This window comes from Poecilia reticulata, linkage group LG5, assembly GCF_000633615.1.
Source record: "Poecilia reticulata strain Guanapo linkage group LG5, Guppy_female_1.0+MT, whole genome shotgun sequence".
NCBI lineage: Eukaryota > Metazoa > Chordata > Actinopteri > Cyprinodontiformes > Poeciliidae > Poecilia > Poecilia reticulata.
Window position 1 is genome coordinate 23,518,845 of NC_024335.1, and position 21,064 is coordinate 23,539,908.

Consider the following 21,064-nt stretch of genomic DNA (forward strand, 5'->3'; position numbering starts at 1 on the left):
AGTGTGCGTGATGTTTTTTTGGAGTGTGCGTGATGTTTTTTTGAGTGTGCGTGAGTTTCTTGTAGTGTGTGAGAGACAAAACATAGATTTTGTCCTAAACGGCCCCTCATAATTTCCTGTTAACACATTCTATATTTTAATCTTTGTGTCATACCTTAAAGGACAGCAGCAGCTCCTTTACACCAACATCAACCAAATGCAAAAACTTTTTTTTTGTAAGCAATGGTGTTAACAAAAATTTCCAGTTTCAAATGAATCAACACTTGTTCCCATTTATGTGCACAAGGTAATGTTTGCACAGGTGTTTGTTGCAGGAAATAAGCAAACGCAATAGTTTAAGTTTTGATTAGCCATCGCTTCTGAAGCCACTTGGTGATTAATAATCATCATAATGGAAGTCGCACTTTGACGTTGTAAAAAGCTAAATCAACATATCTGTGTGTGAGACATCTGCAGTCAAAATAAGATACAACTGAATATTAACTTTTTTGACTTAACGTGATTTTTTTTATTAAGAGATAAACAGTTAAGTTCAGATGAAACCATATTTACCCCCCCCACTGTGGCCTTTTACATGAAAACTGACTTCAGCACAGCAGCAGCACAGCTAGCCGCTACACAAAGGTAGAAAAGTCGTTAAAAATTGACGGCCAATCAGGCAGATGTTTTTTGTACTCACCGTTTTCGGTGTTTTGTAACAGAGATGTTGCTGAGTATGGCTCACATTCGTGCCGCCAGCATTCCAAGGTCAAGGAGAAGAGAAAGTAACAGACATTGCATAAGAAATGTATAAAACAGTGTTTCCAAATGTGTCCATATATGGACTATAGGGGAATTATCGCTCCCCCCTGCAAAGCGTGGCACGCCTGCTTTGAGACTAAAGGAGATTTTATTTCTCTCTCTCTGTTTTCAGAAAATAAAACTGCCTGTGACAACACTACTGAGTCTGTTCAAATTCAAGTCTGTTCAATGTTCAGATCTACTGATCTGCTCAAATTCAAGTCTTCCGAGAGAACATACAGGCACCGTAACCATAGCAACAGATACAACAAGAATGCTCAGCGAAAAAAGAAAATGCAGAAAGCCTCTCCAAGCTCACTACCTGATGAAGCAATTAGTTAAGTGGCAATATTTTAAGATCCAGAACTGCTGGATTAACTTTATATTCGCATGTCCCACAGAAGACTTTAGATAATTAAACAGTCCACCTATTTGCAGCTCACAAATCCCTCTTGTACACTACAGAGTATAGAAATAGGATCCAAAGTGGCACAGTCTAAGAAGCTCAAAACTGTGACATTTCACTGCGTAGTTTTTAAGAGGTTAACTCATATTTTATTTTAACTTTGACGGCGATTGCATTTGATTGGCGAATGCATTTTAAATATGCGGCAACAGCGTCAATGTACAGCTTTGCCAACAGAGGTACAGAATTAGAAAGATACTCAGATAATGTTTCGTTTTCTGAAGTCAGAATATGATTCCTTGACTAAATTGAAACCAGAAAATAAGTGGCTTGACAAATGGCAGTGGCAGTTCTATCATCTTGGTCTTTTCCTTGTTTCAATCTTTTCTACTTTTAGAACTTGTGCAAGTTGTTTCAAAGGCTCACACAAATAAAATATTTATTCAAACCCCTAAAACATTAGTTGTCTCTGTTCCACTGCATGCAAATTGGTATTGTATTCTTATTTAGCTCAGTCAATGCTGTTCAGGGGAGAAGACTGTTTTACTGCTGTAATCAGATGCTGCTGCATTCTGAGAAACTTAAATCGCGTCCAGCTCACCCCACCTCACTCAGCGTGCCACTTCTCCACGTCCATCAGATTTAACCCTTTCCTCCGATAGGCTTCTCCCCTGAGACTGGTTTACGCCCATGTTGCCATGGAGACACTTTGCAGCCTGGTCCTGCGTAGCCGGATGCTGGATACGGCAAATGATTGAAAGCTGGGTAGGATTCTTCAGCTTATGTCTGGATTTAACCATAGATGGTGATGAAATGGCCCTCTTCAATACGGCTTAACAGAGACAGACAAGCTTCCTGCCTTTTTATTACCATTGCAGTCGATGCTATTTGTCTTGGTAGTATTCAATTTCAATACAAAGAGGATCTTGGAGGAGAGGCGAGCTTGGGGCAAGTCAAAATGATGCACAAGTCAATCTGATCTGTTGGGTTTTTTCTTTCAGTCTGGATTGATTTTTAGTTTAGTGGACAGAACATCCAGTAGAAAATCCAATAAACCAGCTGATAATTAGGAGGACCAACACAGAAACTGACAGCTGACATCTTGCTCTAAGATGCTCGACCGGTTCATCTCTACCCAGCTATTGATTGGGCTCATCTAAAGTTCTCTTATCTTTGAGCACACGTGCCGCAGCAGCCTGGGCTAAAGAGAGAGACCCAGTTTGATGGAGACAGGCGAAGAACTCACAGCGACATCAGCTGCACGGCCCCATGAATCCAAAATTGTGCTAATCATTAGAGGATTAAAGCTGAACAGAGAAGCGGGGGGATTTGTTCAGCACTGGGACTTGTATTCTGAGACTAAGTATAAGGGGCAGACAGAGTGAACTGAGGTCTGGATAAGGGCTGCTTTCTTCTGTGCGTCTTCTTTTCACACAAATTTGGCTCTGGAGTGTAGAACCAAAACGCTGCAGAGCCGGAGTCGGGGATTAGGTTGGAGAAATTTGGCTTGTAGCTGCTTTTGTCTATTTTTGTGTGCTCCTCTTGCTGCACGGCGACATTGTGACACTTTAAATGCTGCTCCCATCCTGCACTTACCTCCAAGGAGAAGATACTCTGAAGATCAGGGTCACCCATTTTCAAAAATAATTGCGGACTTCTTTTTCAGCAATAATAAAAAGTCGACCATGTATTATGCAAACATAATGCATGGTCGACTTAAAAGGCTAAGCAAAAATGAAATGGCTAAACAGAAGATTTGAGACATGAACAGATGCTGACAAAAAGCATAAATGGATTTTAACATGGTAAATATTAGGCTTCCATTTAAACCTTTGAGTCTGAATGTTTTAATAAAAAGCAGCAGGTCATAGTGAAGTGGAAAAAAATGATTACTAATGTCTTTTATGAAAAAAAAAGTATTGCGACATGGATTAGTATTCATTCCCTGTTAATTAACTTTCATTTAGATTAACTGCATTGAACCGGTTGCTGTCTGGTTTATCACAGCTCGTTAGGAAGTCGAGGTCGGTCAGAATGCCGGTCCCCTCCAGGGTCAGTGACCAACAATCACAGCTGAAAGGTGCTGGGCATTGAACCTCTGACCTTCACTAAGTCAGAGCGTCAACTGCCCTGCCGACACCGCTCTCGAGGCAACTCCAGTAAAAACTTGAAAAGCACCGGAGCTCTGCATCTGGTAATAATTTTGGTGCCATTCTCTTGCTGGGGAGCCAACAGGAAGTCAGGCGGAGCAGCTAGAGGAAGTCTCGAATGCAGATGCTCTCAACCAGATGACTGTGCTACACAAAGACTGCAAAAGCAAAAAAAAAAAAAAAGAGCTCATTGCACATTTGAAAGGCTAACTAAGAATCACGTAAAAATGTGTCAGGCATCAGTTGCAGTCAATCTCACTTAGATCTTGATACTTCAAACATTTAACAAAGGAGCTTTATTACATCTGAATCTTGTTTTATGAAATTTATTATAAATTCCCCCAGAATGTGGTTCAGCTCTGTTGCCCCTGCAGGATTTTGCCTGGAAGGGTCAAAGTTCATGCATGTCTGACATCCTGCTATTGTTTTTAGAGGTTTTCCTGTTACTGTCCTATGAGGATCCACATGCTGATCAATGTACATAAAAAATCTCTTTATGGAGCAGGTGTAGATGATGATGATGATGATGATGATGATGATGATGATGATGATGATGATGATGATTGTGATACTGTCACATATCAGTGACACGGATGTTTTAAAGACCTAGATCTCATAATTTAGTCACTGTAAAACTATAATTTACGCCTTCCCATGTGACACTTATTTAATTTCTGTGCAGAAAAGTTTTGCTTTACCATGAAATTATCTTTTGATTCCAGGTTTTAGTGAAAGTGTTACATTTGGTCATCCTGTTTAATCGTCCAGTTGACCCTGCATGCCCTCTTCTGCCACAGTTTATGAAGAAGTTTGGATCTCAGGGGTTTGACCACGGGATTATTGATTTTAAATCCACCGTCTCGTCTCAGATTCCCAGTCGCTAATCAACGAATGCAGCCTGCCACCACGCTGCCAATGAAATCGCTCGTAACACCTGAGGTGGTTCTGAAAAACCAGGGAGGAACTACACAGGATCTTTAAGTGGAGCTGAATCTGTTCGGGGTGGACTGTGAAAGAACCGGTTAAAGCCATACCTGCGTAGAAGAAGCTTTTGCTTCCTGGGTCAGTCATCACGGAGCAGGGTGGAGTACAGCTGCTGCTTCCACATCCATAACTTGCTGGAGAGATTTCAGATCCGTTCTTGCCTGGGAATGCCTGGTGATTCTCTAGACTGAGCTGGAGAGGAATGTCTGGGGTTTCACCTCGGTTCTGTTACTTTCACAAACTGATCTCGGATAAGAAGAAAACAACACATATTAGTGTTCAACAAAATGATTTTGCCTCATCGCACTGTCTCCTGTCACGAATGCAAAGTAGCATTGCAAATAATTTAGGAGTGTAAATTTAAAAAAAAAAGAAAAAGATGTAGCAAGACTTTTATAAAAGTAACACTTATAACAGAGTAAATAAACTGAGTAGTATTAAGTGTTGCTGGTGTGGGCAAAGCAGTGTTCATGCATTTTACACACAAAGACAAAAAAAAACAAAAAACATTGCCGGGTTTCATAAATGCTCAATATAACACATTTATAGTATGGATTGTGTTAAACATTAACAACATTTTAATTGCTGTTTCTTTTAAACCAATAGACTGCAGTTTATTTTAGATATCATGTTTGTGCTTGTGTGGATCAAACTGTTCATAAGTGCTATTTTGGAGCAAGGAACCGGATAACCAAATAAAATAGTTCTTTCATAATACACAAAGATGCTTTTCTCTCAGAAAAGATGCAATTTATGCTCAGCTGCACCAACAAAAATGAGTCATCATCGTCTGTGTGGTGGCCTCGTTCTAATTAGGCTGTTACAAAGGCTGTGAAAGGAGAATTTATAAAAGCAGAAGTGCGTCCCTCATTTGTGTGATCCCACTAGACTGCTAATCATATTTCAGATGCCCTTGCCCCCCACCACCCCTGGTCGGCCTCTTGTCACATCCGTCCCTGTTTCTATTAAAGAAAAAAAAAAAACACAGCAGATGGCTGCATTGCTGCTTGGAGATGACAAGACCCAACAAAGCAGAAACATTAAAGGCGTAACTTAACTCACGTTGAGTTTGACGAGTCATGTTTTTGGTTGATTGCCCAGATAAACCCTTTCCAAACTGGAGGTGTGAGGATTTTCCTGTCACTTATTTAATAGAATAATCAGAAGCACCGCTTGAAATGCTAATCATACACGAGCTGCTCCAAATGACCAAGTTATTTTAAGAAGAAATGCATGAATTAGATTTGTGGTGAATTTCCAATGGACCTGCTGATGTGAGATTAAGACTTTTTCAATTTACTAATTAAAATTAAAATTTAAGAATATTTTATTTATCAAAAAAAAAGACAAATAATGTGTTGGTGGACCTCTCATTGGCTTAAGTTTCCAGTTACTAGGAACTATGAATAGCAAACTAGTTTTTGTAAATTATTTTAAAACTAAAAATAGATTTATATTAATTATAAAAAACAAACAGTTCTTTAAAAAAACACATATGTCTCTCTGAAAAACTGAAAATGCACAAAATAGTTAAATCTTCAGGTATTTACACAGATTAAAAATAAAACCATGTCAAAACAAATAAAATTTCTAGTCCAGACAATTTTGATTTAAAAGAAATAACTATGATGCCACACTTCTTTATTAATTTGTTTTAACTACACAGGAAAAATTAACAATTTCTCTCATTTGGGATTGTTAACAGTTTATCTTTATTAGCATGAATAACTTTCCCTGTGTGTATTCGCCATAGAGCAAGTGTAACATTTCAAAACGACGACCAACTCGTTCTAATCCAACACTAACTAACTACAGGAGATCAACCCGACAGCCAATACGAGAAGTTTCTAATACCTGCTGACGTCTTAAAGGCTCTCATGGTTGAACTGAAGTCTAACAATCAATCGTTGGTCACGTGGCTGCAGGACGTTCGTTTCTGCAGGACGTTCGTTTCAAGCTCCATGCTGAGCCACTGGACGCCACTGGACGCCACTGCTTCCTCTGGCTTCATGGTGCAGGCCTCACCACTGCTGAAGGCAGCGGCGTGTTTAGTCCAACAACAACTTGATGTCAACCAGCTACGTTTTGGTATGATGAGGTCACTGATCTGCAGAAATGGTGCGATTTTTAGATTTCGATTAGTTGACTTCTGTGAATACTTACATCTGCCTTGATCTATAATTGACTTTGATTTGGATCAGCTGTATTGAATCCACATGATTTATCTGTCCTTTAATTCTTTTATTTATTTATTTTTTTTATAGAAGTCCAATCTAATTTTACACTTCATTAAGATAATTCTTGTTGAAAATTGAAGAAGGCAGCCTAAGGCAGATTTACAAAATATCTTGTAGACGCAATAATGCAACACGTCACTTGCACTGAATCTAAATTATTCTGACAGCTGCGTTTACATTAGCCTGGTTGAATCTCCCGCTACTCGTTCGTTTTCTTTGCAGAGACCATTAAGCGAAGCAGTAAATCTTCCTCCCCTGAATGGACAAAAGAACGACAGAACCTGCTTTGATGGTGTTCAACAAGACAAACATGCATAATCAATTTAACCACTGACATACTTCCACAACATTTCTTCTCTTCAAAGACCGAACAGAAGCACAGAGGGGTCGCTCTCTTTGAATAAGCCGCAGCGAATGAGGCTTTTCGAAGGGCTGGGGAATAATTCTCCAATTGCTCATGGTCTCTGAGAGCAACGGGCACACTTCTGGTGTGTGCGTGCGTGTGTGTGCATGACCTATTTCTTTCTTCAATTGTGTCGTTTAAAAGTGAGGATGCAGCTTGTGGTTCAGAGTTGCCTTTTTAAAAAGAGCGTTTTCAGAGCTAAATCCTGTCACTCATGCATATCGGTGTCACGTTTTCCTCAGGCGGTCCTCTTTTGCTCGCTCGCTTTGCCTTTTCTCCTGGAAGAAAGAACACAAAACGGGGGGAACACAACGGCACCACGAGTCCTGAGAGTACCGGTGTAGTAAAGTGGTGTCTGGTTCCAAGCTTCCACTTTAAACCCAGCTTTCAGCTCTTTGAGACGGTGGGAGAAAAGGAGGCCCCTGGATAAAGAGGAGGGCAGGAACAATGGTTAACCGCAGAGTGGAGTTCGGCGTTTAGGGCTGAAGCCAGAGGCGGCACGACATCACAGAGGCTGCCGCTGCACAACGGCACTGTTTCCTCATCACATATCTATGATGAGGGCTTGGCTCTGACCAAATTGCACACTCAACAGCACAAAAACACAGTCTGTGTGGTTTTATCGTTCGGCTAGCGGCTCCTCTGCCTGCCAAAAATCACCCTGTTCTTGTTTTTTTTTTTCTTTTTTTGAGGCTATTACTTGCAGTGACTCATTCTGCAACAGAAGGGTGTCGCAACATGATGTGACTCTCATTACGAAGTTCAAGTTGCTTTTGGTGTTGTCGCACAATTTAAGGCAGACTTGTTAAAGACAAACATAGCACATGAAGGTGGAGTTTACGGCACAAAGAATATTTTCAAACAAATAACCATTAAACTGTTTTTCTTTTTTCTGTGTAAATCCGCTGCCTCACGTGAACTGAGCTATAAAAGGGACATTTGAAAGAGGAAAAACAGTTAGTGCGTGTATATTTCATTTTCATACAGTTCTACTTGTACGTTTAATTTAGAAACCCAGATCAGATTGGGAAACATTTCTCTTATCAGACCTGGAGGCTTCCTTCCTTCTGTGAAGTAACACCGTTCTGTTTCTGGTAGATCTGCCTTATCGTTCTCTTTTCTCTGTCTGTCTCTCCCTCTCTTTCTCTCTCTCTCCTTCTCCCTCTCTCTCTCTGTGGGATAGGTCTGTCTCTGTTCATGAGTTGAGGCATCGTTGCTGCTGATGACAGCACTATAAAGCGGAATCTGGTTCTGCTCGTGGCTCCCACAGGCACGAAGGATCCTCGCTCTGCCTCATAGTGTCAGGTTCCTCTTGAAGAGAAATGTGACTCGTCTCCCCTTCCGAGTGTGGGAGTGCATTATCTTCTCATTAGATCAGTCTGATAAATCCACAGGGACAATTATGAGAAGTCACTGATGCAGGTCATCCTAGTTGCTTTTGCATGGAGCAGACTCTTTATAACTTGCATGTCTTTGCAGATCAAAGTGAACTTTCGAGATTCAGAAAGGTCATTTTTTGATAGTGTTAGAGCCTTGCGCTGTTTGCAGTTTTATTTATCATACATATTTCTTGTCCAAGACCTTTACAAATGACTCCCACTTGAATATCTCTTGTACTGCAGAGATATGTAGCACTTTTCTGTTTTAGCAGGCGTGTCCCCCAGCTTTTTAAAACATCCTGGAAACGTGAAAAACAAAGTCCAGTTCTGATTTTCCATATTCATAACCAACGTCTCCCTTTTTTGGATTAATTGTGAGATACAACAGATTTCAGTCTAGTCTCCATAAACACCACTGACTAGAAAACAGTGGCATGTTGATGAACCTTGAATGGGTTTTGAATTCAAGTATAACTTGATCTGACAGCTTTATTTGAATCTAGTGGTCATGATATTTTTCATTGGCAGTCTGTGGTTTACTGTAGGAGAATAGCAAAGTTTTCCCCACACCTTATTGTCAGAAAATGCATTTTTCTTTTGCAAACCAGTTAATCTCTTAATGTAGAAGTGGAGTACCACAGGGTTCATACATATTCTTCCCCCTGATGTTTCTTGTGACCTTTATTCAGATGATATTCAGATTTATTGCTAATTTAAGTCCACTGCGTGCCTGAAACGGTCTCTGATCAGCAACAAACGATGGTTACGTAACACCGATCTGCAGTTTAATGCAGAAAAGACTGAACTCCTTACTGACTCTGCCGATCTGATTGTGCATACTTTAGCTATTAAGACCTGGATTATTGCAGCAGCATTTTTTTATGTTTAAATAAGAAGAGGCTGTGCAGTCAGCCTGGAATGCTGCAGAAACAGGAAACAGAAAACATGTTTCACCCCCCATCTGTACTTGCTTGTTGATTTTAATGACGTCATTCGACAAAATGTACCGTTTATAGCTTCTTTCATAATTGATGAATGAGGTTTTTTTTAATGATCTAAACTTTGAACTGCCTTGTTGCTGAAATTTGCTATTCAAATAAATTTGACTTGACTTAATGTGTTAGTCATATTTTGTTTAGTCCTCTCTTTTAAAGCCCTGTGTTGGTCTGCTCCTGTTTACATCTCTGACTTCTTGGAGAGTCGTGTCAAATCTGACAAAAAGAGTCAAATTGTTTGAAATGTGTTGCTAATCCTTTTATTCAATTTATTCAGTTTAATCTTTTACAAGGCCACATTTTAATTAGTTAAGGGGTTGATTTATATGTTTTCACTGCATTTGCTTTGGAACACATTTTACTTTATTCATATGTTTAATTGCATTACTGTATTCAGTGTTACTTCTTCATATCATCTAAATGTGCTCTGGAAACAAATCCTCTTCAACACAGTCTTCAAGTATGGCTTTAGTTCTCAGTGCCGTCGTTTTTGTTTAATTTGTCTAATAATGTCATATCTGTGTTGTTTTGTGACGAACAGAGATCCGTAACCAGCTGGTGGAGCAGTTTAAATGCTTGGAGCAGCAGTCGGAGTCTCGTATCCAGCTGCTGCAGGACCTGCAGGAGTTCTTCCGACGCAAAGCTGAGATCGAACTGGAATACTCTCGCAGCCTGGAGAAACTGGCTGAGAGATTCTCCTCAAAGATCCGCAGCTCCAGGGAGCATCAGCAGTTTAAGTGAGTTTTCCCCTCAGCAGGACAAAATGCATTACATCTGCCGTTGCAACAGCAAGAATTTTTTTTGTTCGTTTAATGGGAAATTAAAGATTTGTCACAATTTTTTAACACTATTTTTGAAACAGTACTTTGTTTGAATAAAGTACTGTGCATTTTAAGCACAGTACTTTACCACTGTGCACTTTAAGCCTGTTTCGAGAATCTATTGCTTCCTGTCCATTCAGTTTAAAGCTTCGTGTGTTTTATTCTCTGTTTGGAAAAAAAAGAAAAATAAACAGGGTATTTGCAGCATGAGGCTGTCTAAATATGCTAAATATTAAGTGAGAAAACAATGAACATTCATAAGAAATTGTATTCAAAGAATATTTGTAATACATTCTGGACTTTTTAAAAAGTTAAGGATCGAGGGTAAATTATACACATAGACCGATGACAATTTTGTGCAAATTTCTGATTCCCAGAATGTTAAAATCTTTGATGTGCTGATTTTACCTTTTTCTGACTTATTTGTAGTTATTTATTTATTTTTTCTGATTATTTTTAAGAGTCATAATAAAAATATTTTCTCAAACTTTTCCACAATAATAATCACAGGAGCAGAGGCAACACCCTGTATGGGAGTTGTTGTGCTCAGTATATTACTATAATTTCAAAACAATTGCATGTTATTATATAAATTTTTCTATACATTATTTCCCTGTTTTTCATGCCTCAAACAAATAACTCACTGAATAGAAACTTAAATGGGCTAAAATGGCTTCTGAATGTCACGTGATTTAAATCTGATTTTCTAAGACGTCACCAATTTTTATTCCTCCGCTCGAAAATTACAAAAACATGTGCAAGTGTAGAAATCTGGCATCATTTGCCAAAGAATTTCCCACCAACTCTCGGCGACATGGCTTATGCAGGGCATGAAATTAAGCTCCCTGCTCTCCAAATCAAATACCTACGGCAAGCAGAAGAGCTTAGCCCAGTCTGCTAATGGGAGCGCAGGGCAGCTGTGTACTGGCAGCAGTTCTCAGGTCTGAATCTGTGCCGGTGTTACATCGCCGTAATGTCTGCTTGGAGTTTTTATTTTTTTTAAATGAATGGTGTTCATCTTTTTTTTAATTTTTTTTATCCTCTTTTAAAGTTGATAATGTGAAGAGGCGTTGCAGTTTTGACCTTCTGGAGTGAAGTTAATAGAGTTACAGAATAACACAAGCAATTGTGAAACGGGATATTTAAAACAACTAACAGATTAATTGGAAAAATTATGACATCTAAATATCCCCTGACAGAAACAAACAAGCACACATAAATACACCTTTTCAGAAATAATTAACTAAGCCTGGGCAATTTAAGTTAATATCAGTTGGATGCATAATTTCTAAAATGATGCATTCAGAAAGTTAAAAATATTTCTGAAATGTAACAACATACAAGCATGCATTTTGTAATTACTTCTGCAGCTTACATTTTAAAAACAGACAAAAGATCAAAAATAGAGACTCTTCTCTTTCTCCAACTGACTTAATTTTATAAAAAATATTTGAACTTATCTTAACTTTGATGTTAGAAACTCAGAAAAACTTTCAGATCAAACGTTTTTCACTGCTGTGTTACATCAGACTTCCTTTGAATCACATATTTATGTCATTTAGGAACTGAGAATACCAACTGCTGCAGTTTTGAAAGGAGATCCTGTGTCCATTTTCTTGAAGCAAGCTTTCAGCTACTCAGCATTGTGTGGTTGTGGTGTCTGATTGTGTTCCTCAGGATGCAGCGCACATTTCTATGAGGAGACAGATCTGGACTGGTTAATGCACACTATAATTCTGTAAGTTAGGCAGGATTTGTTCTGCTAAGAATAGCCATCGTAGAAGTCTGTGTGCTCTCAAAGAATCCAACGTAACCCTTTGCATCAATTATGCTTTGCACAAACGCGTCACGCAGCCTATGCATTCATTGATGGTGTTTTAATGAGCTTGTGTTGGTCTTTTCTATTTGGCACCCGGAGTCCTGACATGTGTGCTTGCCAAAAGCTTGCTGATGCAGATGTAAACTCATCTGACCACAGAACATCTGTCCGCTGACTTTCGGTTCATCCTTTATGAGCTCATGTGTAGAGAAATTACAAGCAGACTGCTGCTGTTTGTGTGAAATTCACAGTGATGTACTGGGATAATTGATCCCAGACGGTTTTAAGGAATAAAGCCTTGACTTATAGTAGATATAAACGTCCTGCAGTTGATGCGTCGCTGTAGTGACCCCCTGGAGTCTGCAGATTATCTTCTTCAATCGGCAAGGGATTTGTCAGAAAAGCAAACCTAAATAATAAAAATAAAACTTTCCAAATCCAAGATCATAGTTTTCATGAGCGTCAGACACATCCACATTTTCGAACATACAGATTACCATTTGGCAGCTCTGGAAACAATCAGTCTCACTGCTGACTTTTTTAAATTATTTATCTTCACAAAAAAAAAAAAAAAAAAAACGTAGAAAATGCAGCTACACTTTAGCTCTGGAGAAGGTGCAAATATCTGCAGGTTGGGTGCAAAAACGTATCCTGCAAACATGTGGAAGAAAGCGCTGTGGTCACACGAGATCAAAATTAAACTTTATGTGGTGGAAGACTAAATATACAGATCCCCCTAAATACATGATGCTCACTGAGAAACGTGATGCTGGCAGCATCATGCCTTGTGAATGCTTGTTTTCAGCAGAGACAAGGCAGCTGCTCAGAGTTAATGGTGAAGTAGATGGAGCTCAATACCAGGAAACGATGGAAGAAAAAACATGTTAGAGATTGTAAAATACTTAACACTACAGCAGAGGTTCATCTCCAAGTTAGACAATAAAGGCAAACATGGCACCAGTGCTGCAATAGAATGGTTTAGATCAAAACATGTTGGCATAAACCAATCAAACTCCAGGCCTGCATCTAGTAGACTTTTTAAAAATAAAATTAGTAAAAAAGATGAATGGATTTTAGCTTTCAATGAATTCACTAATTCCACTAAGAATATGTGGCGAGACTTGAAAAATGCTGACTGAGCTTGAGCAAATTTGTAAAAGAAAAAAACCAAAAAAAAAACATGGAAAAATGTTTTTCACTAAATGACCAAATATATCCTGAAATACTTGTGGTGGAGATTGTTGAGAATGGTTTATAAAGAATTGACTTAGGTCACACTTTTAAGATTTTTATTAAATGATAAAAATAAAAACCCTAAATCCCTTTACTTAACGTCATCATTCTGCACTGTGTTGTGTTGATCTATCACAAAACAATTAATTACTTATTGGTTTATGGTTGTAATGCCACGAAAGATAAAGATGTTCTATGATTATTTTTGTGTGGCTCTGTAAACATAATTCCTCTTAGCAACTCATCAAAATAGGAAAGACAAGCGAACCATGGAGTTAAGTAGATGTATTTCCGTCTTTACACTGAATGACTTCAAGACAAAATTTGACTTAACTTGCCCACACCGAGCAGGACGGTGGGATGAGGCAAAAAGGAGGTAGTAATATCTCAAGATCAATTTCACAGAGCAGCAGTAGATTCTTCAGTTTTATGTCAGAGCAATAAAAAATGTATTTATTTTAAAGCTTTTGAGAGTAAATCTGATGTTCAGATTTAATCTGGAGTTATATTTCATTCGTAACCCGTGCATATTGAACTGGATCAAATTGCCAAGACCGTAAAATTAAGTCTGAAAAGGATTATTACCTCCCATTTTTGCCACGTTTGCATTTATTACAGGCACACGTCCTTATTTTCTACATGGTTATGACCTCTGTTTCAATAACTGATTCCTTTCTGCTCAGTGTGTGTGAACTATTCACACTGCGACAACAAAAAAAAAACATGCAAAGCAACGCTTCACCTTGTGTGGACTCTCGATGCTTGTAATCAGCTGTGACACACCCTTTGCTGTGGTTTTCTTTCTACTTAGGAGTAGTTAGGATAATCACAAGCCGCCAAAAACACCAAATGAGCCCAGACTTGAAAACCACTTGTGTTTGTCCAATCAGAACAGTTAGCTGGCAGAAAACCCAAAACAAGCTGTATGTATCATCGGAAAGAAATGCAAAGCCTTAAATTCTGACATTTTAATTTTCAGAGTTTTGTTTTGAATTTACTGCTTTTTAATAAAGCTTTATCTCCGTCTCCTTGTACATTAACGGGAACATCGTTTTGGCCATAGCCTCCCTCATACAGTAGCTGTCATTACATCCTATTTTATGCATGTAGCTGTGTTTTTATGCTCAGTAATTAAATGTTTTTAAGGGGACAAAACAATAAAACAGCATAGCGGAGTCATCCCAACCAGGATGGACTTGCGCATGTCCTGGATCCAGGCCTACAGCGTGTTGGCTGAACCCTTTTCCCTGCTGATTCATTAGCAAGCTGTAGCTTCTTGTGATTTACAGCTACTGCAGCCATAGCCACACCGCAGCAAAACCAGCCAGGAATCATTTTGCTCTATCCCACTTAACCTCACTTGCAACAATGAAACCTAATACTTCAGGAGAACGTGCGGCCCTGTGCAACGCTTTTTGTTTTCTGTAGCTGAATCCACAGTTTTCAGTGCGAAAACGAGGCAGAATTGTGAAAATGCAGCACGTGACATACCTTCAAAAATAAAAAACTCGGTGCACAAGTCTGATTATGTTGTGGGTTTTCCTTAATTTGCAAAGAGTCATAAATATACCTTTAAGGTTCATATACATACATACAGTTAGTCCTGCAAGGATTTTGCCCACTCTTTTGGTAGAACCAGTAGAATTCATTTAAACTGGTGGCTCCAAAGTAAACCCAAATATGTCAAAGATGTTTTGTTTAGCTGTTGATCTGAGGTGAAGTTGAAGAACTTGGAAGCAGTGACATCTTTCTTCATTATTTCACCCACTGGTAGATGGAAAGACTAAGCATAATCCTACCAACACCATGTTTAACACTTTGCACAATGTTCTTGTGTCTTAGTCTCTTCTTGGACTTTTTTGAACGCACTTCTTGTGGTCAAGTAGCTCAATGCTTGTCTCATGTAACCCTAAACTTTTCTGCAGATGTCTTTTAGTTTTCCTATGTAGTTCCTATGTACACAGTTCAATCAAGCATGAAGAGGAAGTTTTAGGAGAAGGGCCTGGGCGAACCACCTTTCTAACGCCCTCCCTCCCCGGAAAGGGAAATTTGGGCACAATTAGGTTTTCTAATTGACAATGATCCTAAACATTTACACATTTTGGAGCAGAAAAAGCAGGAAACAATTAAGCTAACCTTGTTGAAACTTTGCAAACTATGATTGAAAGCTTTGTCCTAACTCTGCCTGTTCTTCTGATGATAGTGTGCATCGATCCACCTATTCCAGAAGGTTGCTAATGGCTACAAATGCATTTGCTAAGGGACATTCAGTTGAATAGCTTTAGGGGTGAAGCTATATATTTTAGCATATATGCATGCATGTGACAGCGAGACTGCTCAATAAATACAAATTGTTCACCCAGTGCTTGTTTTATAAAAATATTAAACATCCAAATTATTACCCAGAAAATTAAGTCTTCAGTAGCATAATTAAAAGCACCAGTTTAATGTGGCTTTTATGTCCATAATGATAAGTGGATAGAAACTTATATTGAATTTTTGGCTTTTTGGTTGTTTCTTTTCTGGTATGTGGTCCTTTTCCCACTGAATTGATGTTTCTCTGTACGTCATATTTATCAGGAAATGGTTTGAAGAGGTTCTTGGAGCTGTTATCCCCTTTAGTTACGATGTAACATTGTAGAATGACGTTTGCTGCTGTTGGGTGGTGCTTCAAACACCGACACTGAGCGGCTTGTACAGCTTTATACCCACTGAGTGCAACTATGTTCTTGAAGTACGTCTCCTTTCTGGTGGCCTGCAGGGCAGAGGGTAAGAGGTTGAGCTATATCTCACCAGGCTTTGTTTGTTTGAACAGAGGAGCAGGTGCTCGATCGGCTCCCGTCAAGTTGACGAGCCCAGCTGGCAGATGTCAGCTCACAGACGATGAATGGATCAGCTGGTTTGCAGAGCTTGTTTTATGTTTTTTCGTATCTTTTCAAATCCCCATCTCGTCTTCACCGATGGTGCCCTGCTTTGGCCTGCGCCTCTGTACAGCTGTGCGATGTCAAATCATGGAACTCTTAATAGAAAAGACTGAAATGGTGACTGGTGTGTCAATGTAGAATAACAAAGAACGCGTAAAATGGAGCCAAAGTGAACTTTATTCCCAAAGCTCGAACATGTGCCTCCTCCTTGTCTTTTGAAGCTATTTGTCTCTTTTTTTCCCTTTTTCTTTGACTGTTTTATGGAGAAGTGGAAGCGAGGCAGTGTGGAAGAGATTAAAGGCTGCACAGAACGGAGTCCTGAGTTGATAAATACAGACTTCCTTCTGGAAATCCTGGCTCAGACGCATCACAGGCTCTGAGGGACTGGATGGTGGAATTCAGTACAGTTATAAGTAAAGCAATGACCCTGTTTTATGACTCTCACTGATGTTGGTTGCGTGCAGTACGAGGGAAACTTCAGTTTTGTTTATCATTGTGTGAAGGGATTATTGGAACGTGTTTCAACTTTAGAGTTTAATGCTCATCGAGAACATTTAAGCATTTATGAATTGTTCTATGTTGATCAAAGTATTATTGCTTTGTCACATAGAGTTTAGTGGCTTGGCGATTTGTGCCGTTTTAAAACTGAACAGTTTTGTGCCAGATGTTTAAAGCTTGGCATATTATTTTAAAAACGTAACTCAGCTTTATACTTATACACTTGTTTTCCCCTGGACTGAGGAACACAGCAAACATTTCTAATATTCTCTGCTAAATCTGTGAACCCTTCACAGCTCAGCTGTATCAGATAAAACCCCAGCCCTGTTCAGTCCGTTTAGTCGATCTCTAGTTTGTTTGCCTAGAAAGCCTGTTTGTTTGGGGAGGTGTGAGCACCAAAACAGTGAACTTTGGTCCGCCTAAAAACCTAGGTCTCTGTTGGGTTGAAGTGAACTCTGGCGCAGTTCGAATGCTCGTGTGAATGCCAGCTGGACCGGAGAGCGCTCCAAAAGCAGGAAATGACTACAGTGCAGGGATTCTGGACAAATACAACCAAAACACGTGTCTAGCACCAAGAGAAGAAATAGATTGTGGTCTTTTACCAAAGACAGTAGAGAAATCCTACAACCACTAAAATCTGATGCCACTTCATTTTGATTTAGATTTGGAGAAGAAGGAAGTTGCGTTCCTTGTGTTTTTTGTTTTTTTTTGTGGTTTTCATGTTTTCTCCAGTGGGTCTTCGTGCAGCGCCTTCACAGACGAGGAGGTAAACAGGTTTTTCAAAGGCTTTGGCTCGTTTGACACGGTGCAGTGGGAAAGTGAACAGCAGCATCTGAAAATGTAACAGATGTTGTAATTTTGATCCCCAATTGAACTGAGTTTCCCAGACTATGAGGTGTGAAAACTCCCCAAGTTACTAGTTACAGGACGAAATGGGAAAAAGTTCAAGGGATATAAATAGTTTTGCAAGACACTGTGGTCAATTACCATTGGGTGAGAACAATGCAGTGGAAGCAAAACGACTGTGTGTAACTTCCTTTTTCACCCCAAACTTTAATGGAAACCTTTCAGCTTAGCGTTTGGCCTTTTCTACTTGTTAGTGATATATCTTGGTTATCAGAGGGCATCAGGCAATCAGCAGGTCCTTTGTAGGAAGATGGAGGGAAGTATAAAGAAAAGAATTTGTGGTGCAGGTTGTCTTTTGTGATTGACCGTCCCCTGAAGACATAGGAACTGGTCTGTGTCAGTGCCATAAAACAAGCCAAAGAGCTACAATTAGTACAGTGTTAACAGACTCGGCTCCCAGAGACGCTGCTGGTGAAGCACTCCGGCCTAATTAACGGCCCTCTGCTCCTCATTTCTGTGAAATGAGGGCAGCAGGGAGGGAACAACAGATTTTGTGTCCTCTGTTTCTTTCAAGTATTCACAGCTTTTGTCCTCCATATGTAGCATTTGCACTCTTCACATTTCAGGCTTTCTCATTCCTCAACTTTATTCTCATTCAGCCACCACGTTGAATATGTTTCTGTTTTTATACTCACTTGTCTTTTTCTTTGTTTGTTTGTTTTTACTAAGTATTAATTGCACATCACTAAAGACACACATAGTGTCTTTGAAATATTGGATAATTGGTTTATAAATGCTAGATAAATACCGTTATTTATTATTTACATAACTTTACTGTAGATATTTGATAAAAGAGCAGTATCCTAAAGGCTGAATCAATGCATGTCTTTTAGAGACAACCTGCACTAAGTGTAATGGAAAACTTGTATTGAACAGCTAATTAGCTCATGATGGTACTTTAATTGATACACACATCTTCTTCTGTTTTTAAGAGATTGAAGCAGGAGGAGCAACAACAAACTAGAAAATTTCTGAAGAAGTTTAAATGGGGCCTGCCAAAGTGTGCCCGTCAGTCGGAACCCAGCTTTCTGATGCTAAAAATTAGCATCAATGCTAAAGTAAGCTACAGTGTACTCAATAGCATGAGGAGCGTCTCAAGCATGTTGAGTAACATGGATTTACTTCATTCAGTATGTTAAAATTAGCACATTAGATAAAATTTGCCAAAATGCTAATGGTAGCCTAAATATCGCTAGCATGTTGTCTTACATTGACTTCCTCCATTCAGTGTGCTTTTCATGGGTAATGAATAAAAAAATAGCTACAAAGCTTATTTTATGGAAAAGGCTGCTGTTAGTGGGGAGAAGTTCACTGCCGTTTGTGTTAATATTAAAGCATTGCCTTCTGATTTTTACTTTAAAAAAGTAAACGTCAGATGTTTACTGATTTTTTCTGATTTTTTCTGGTTCAGCATCTCTTAGCAACATATTGACAACAAATATTGTTATTGTTCAAAAAACACAAGATTTCTTCTGGTCTTTTGAAATACCAGCTGTCTTCTACTACTTAACAAGAACTGTGCAGTTGGTGAATTTTGCAGAAAAGTGAAAATGAGTTGTTTTTTTTCTTTTTGGTCATTGATTGTAAATATATTATAAAACAGACATTCAAAACAATTGTAGGTTCAATTAATTGTGAAAATTAAGTATAAATACATGCATGTGGCTTTCAACGATATGGCAAAAATAGACCTAGGATTCTACCCATCATGCATTGCTATTATCCATATGTGTGGTATCACATGAGGGCACAACAGCAGCATCTGTTTTTAAACGATTCGGCTGTCTAAGAGTTCAAAACCACTTAATGAAAATGTAAAATCGCTGAAAAAAACCCCCTGATCTGTGTTTCCTTAGGATGATATGGTTTTTGTATATTTGTTCACTTAGGTATGAAAATGCACCCACAATATTTGCCACTTATCAGCTTCATTCAATGTGATCAGCATCATGAAAGCTCTCTGCAGAGGATGCCTTTGATGTTGGTGGTGCTTATCCGTTTCTCTTCACAGAGAAACCCAATTCCCCACCCTGTCCTGGTTCTCTTCCTCCTTCACTCTCATTTCCCCCCCTGCTCTGTTTTGTCTATGCCCCTCCCCCAGGGTTGTTTGATTGATTAAGACCCTGATGTGGATGAGACAGGTCAGAATTGGTCACGTGTTTGCGTCTGTGTGGATAGATATAAATGCACCTTGCTCCCTCTACTTGAAACCACCCAAGGCAAAGTATAAACTGATTATGCAGCAATAACGCTCTTGACTCTCTGGATTATTACGGTCACCAGCATTAAAAAATGTATCCTTTACTAACTATGATGCAGTTTGGTGAAAAGGGAAAACATTCTCATTCGGGGAGAAGCAAAGAAAGCCTCCTTAAAGTTGAGGTTATTTATCTTGATGTAACAATCCCCACTAAGGAACACTTAGTCGCTCCGGGTTTCATTCATATGGATACGTTGACACCCGTGTATTGTTGTTGTTATCGTTCTAGGAAAGACCAACACTTGCTGTCCTCCGTAAACTGCTGGTATCTGTTGCTGAACCAGACGAGGCGCGAGAGCCGAGACCATGCCACCCTGAGCGACATCTACACCAACAACGTCATCGTGCGCTTGGCTCAGATCAGCGAGGATGTCATCCGCCTGTTCAAGAAGGTCAGTGAAACCGTCACCCCATTGATCTTAGTGTGCTGCAAGCGCACAAAGCATGTTTGACTACAAAAGAAGACATAAACCACAGCTTTGAGCATTTGTTTTTATAAACTGTTGTCCTCAATGTCATGCTGTTCATGTGCGTATTATTTTAATATTCTACACACACAGATGCTGGTTCATGTGTAGTTGAGTGAGTTTTTTGACTCTTAAACCCATTTGCCGACATTTAAATTGTTTACTCTAAAACCTATAGAGGTGTTTTTGTCTGGTTTTGTTGATGTATGTTTGGTTTTGGGGGCTGACAGTGAATATGTCCAGTGTTTGTAACCTACCAGATGTTTTCATGGTCTATATAGAGCCTTAAAAGCCGTTTAGGGATAAAAAAAAGTGTTCTTCCTTATCATCCTAAACTCTACATCCCCTATGAGTGTGAGCAACATCTGGCTGACCGTCAGCACATAGCAGGAATAACTTGGGTCTTATCCAAACACCAGAACTGTGTTTTCACCTTGCGGGTTTTCCTGTAGGTTAAAACTCAGTTATGTGTGTCGACACCTTTCCAGACCTGAAAAGGAAGAAAAACCAAACCAGGTTTAGACATCTGTTTCCACATGTGAGAGGATGAATGGGTGGCTCGGCTGCAGCTATAGCTGGCAGATATATTACACAAAAATAAATAACTTTAAACAAACATTTAGTTTTCATTGCCATTAACCATTTTGGTCCCAAACTACAGTGTGGGTACTAAAGTTAATGACCCTGGGAACTGTTCACACAGCAGTCCTTTGTCTTTCTTTTTTCTTTCTTTTTTTGTTTAACTACAGGCTTATTGTGAAATAGACTTGGGATTTTCTTTTTAAAAATCTACTTATAATAT

At 39.2% G+C, this 21,064-nt stretch overlaps 1 protein-coding gene across 2 annotated transcripts in view; it reads left to right on the forward strand.

Annotated features, from left to right (window-relative positions):
- Positions 1–21,064, forward strand: part of srgap3 (SLIT-ROBO Rho GTPase activating protein 3) — a 68,204-nt gene that overhangs the window by 14,508 nt on the left and 32,632 nt on the right. For both annotated transcript variants that reach the window (XM_008409847.2, XM_017304820.1), the window contains exons 2-3: positions 9,876–10,071; positions 20,025–20,187. In XM_008409847.2, the coding sequence (XP_008408069.1) occupies positions 9,876–10,071; positions 20,025–20,187 (359 nt within the window). The remainder of the gene's footprint in view (positions 1–9,875; positions 10,072–20,024; positions 20,188–21,064) is intronic.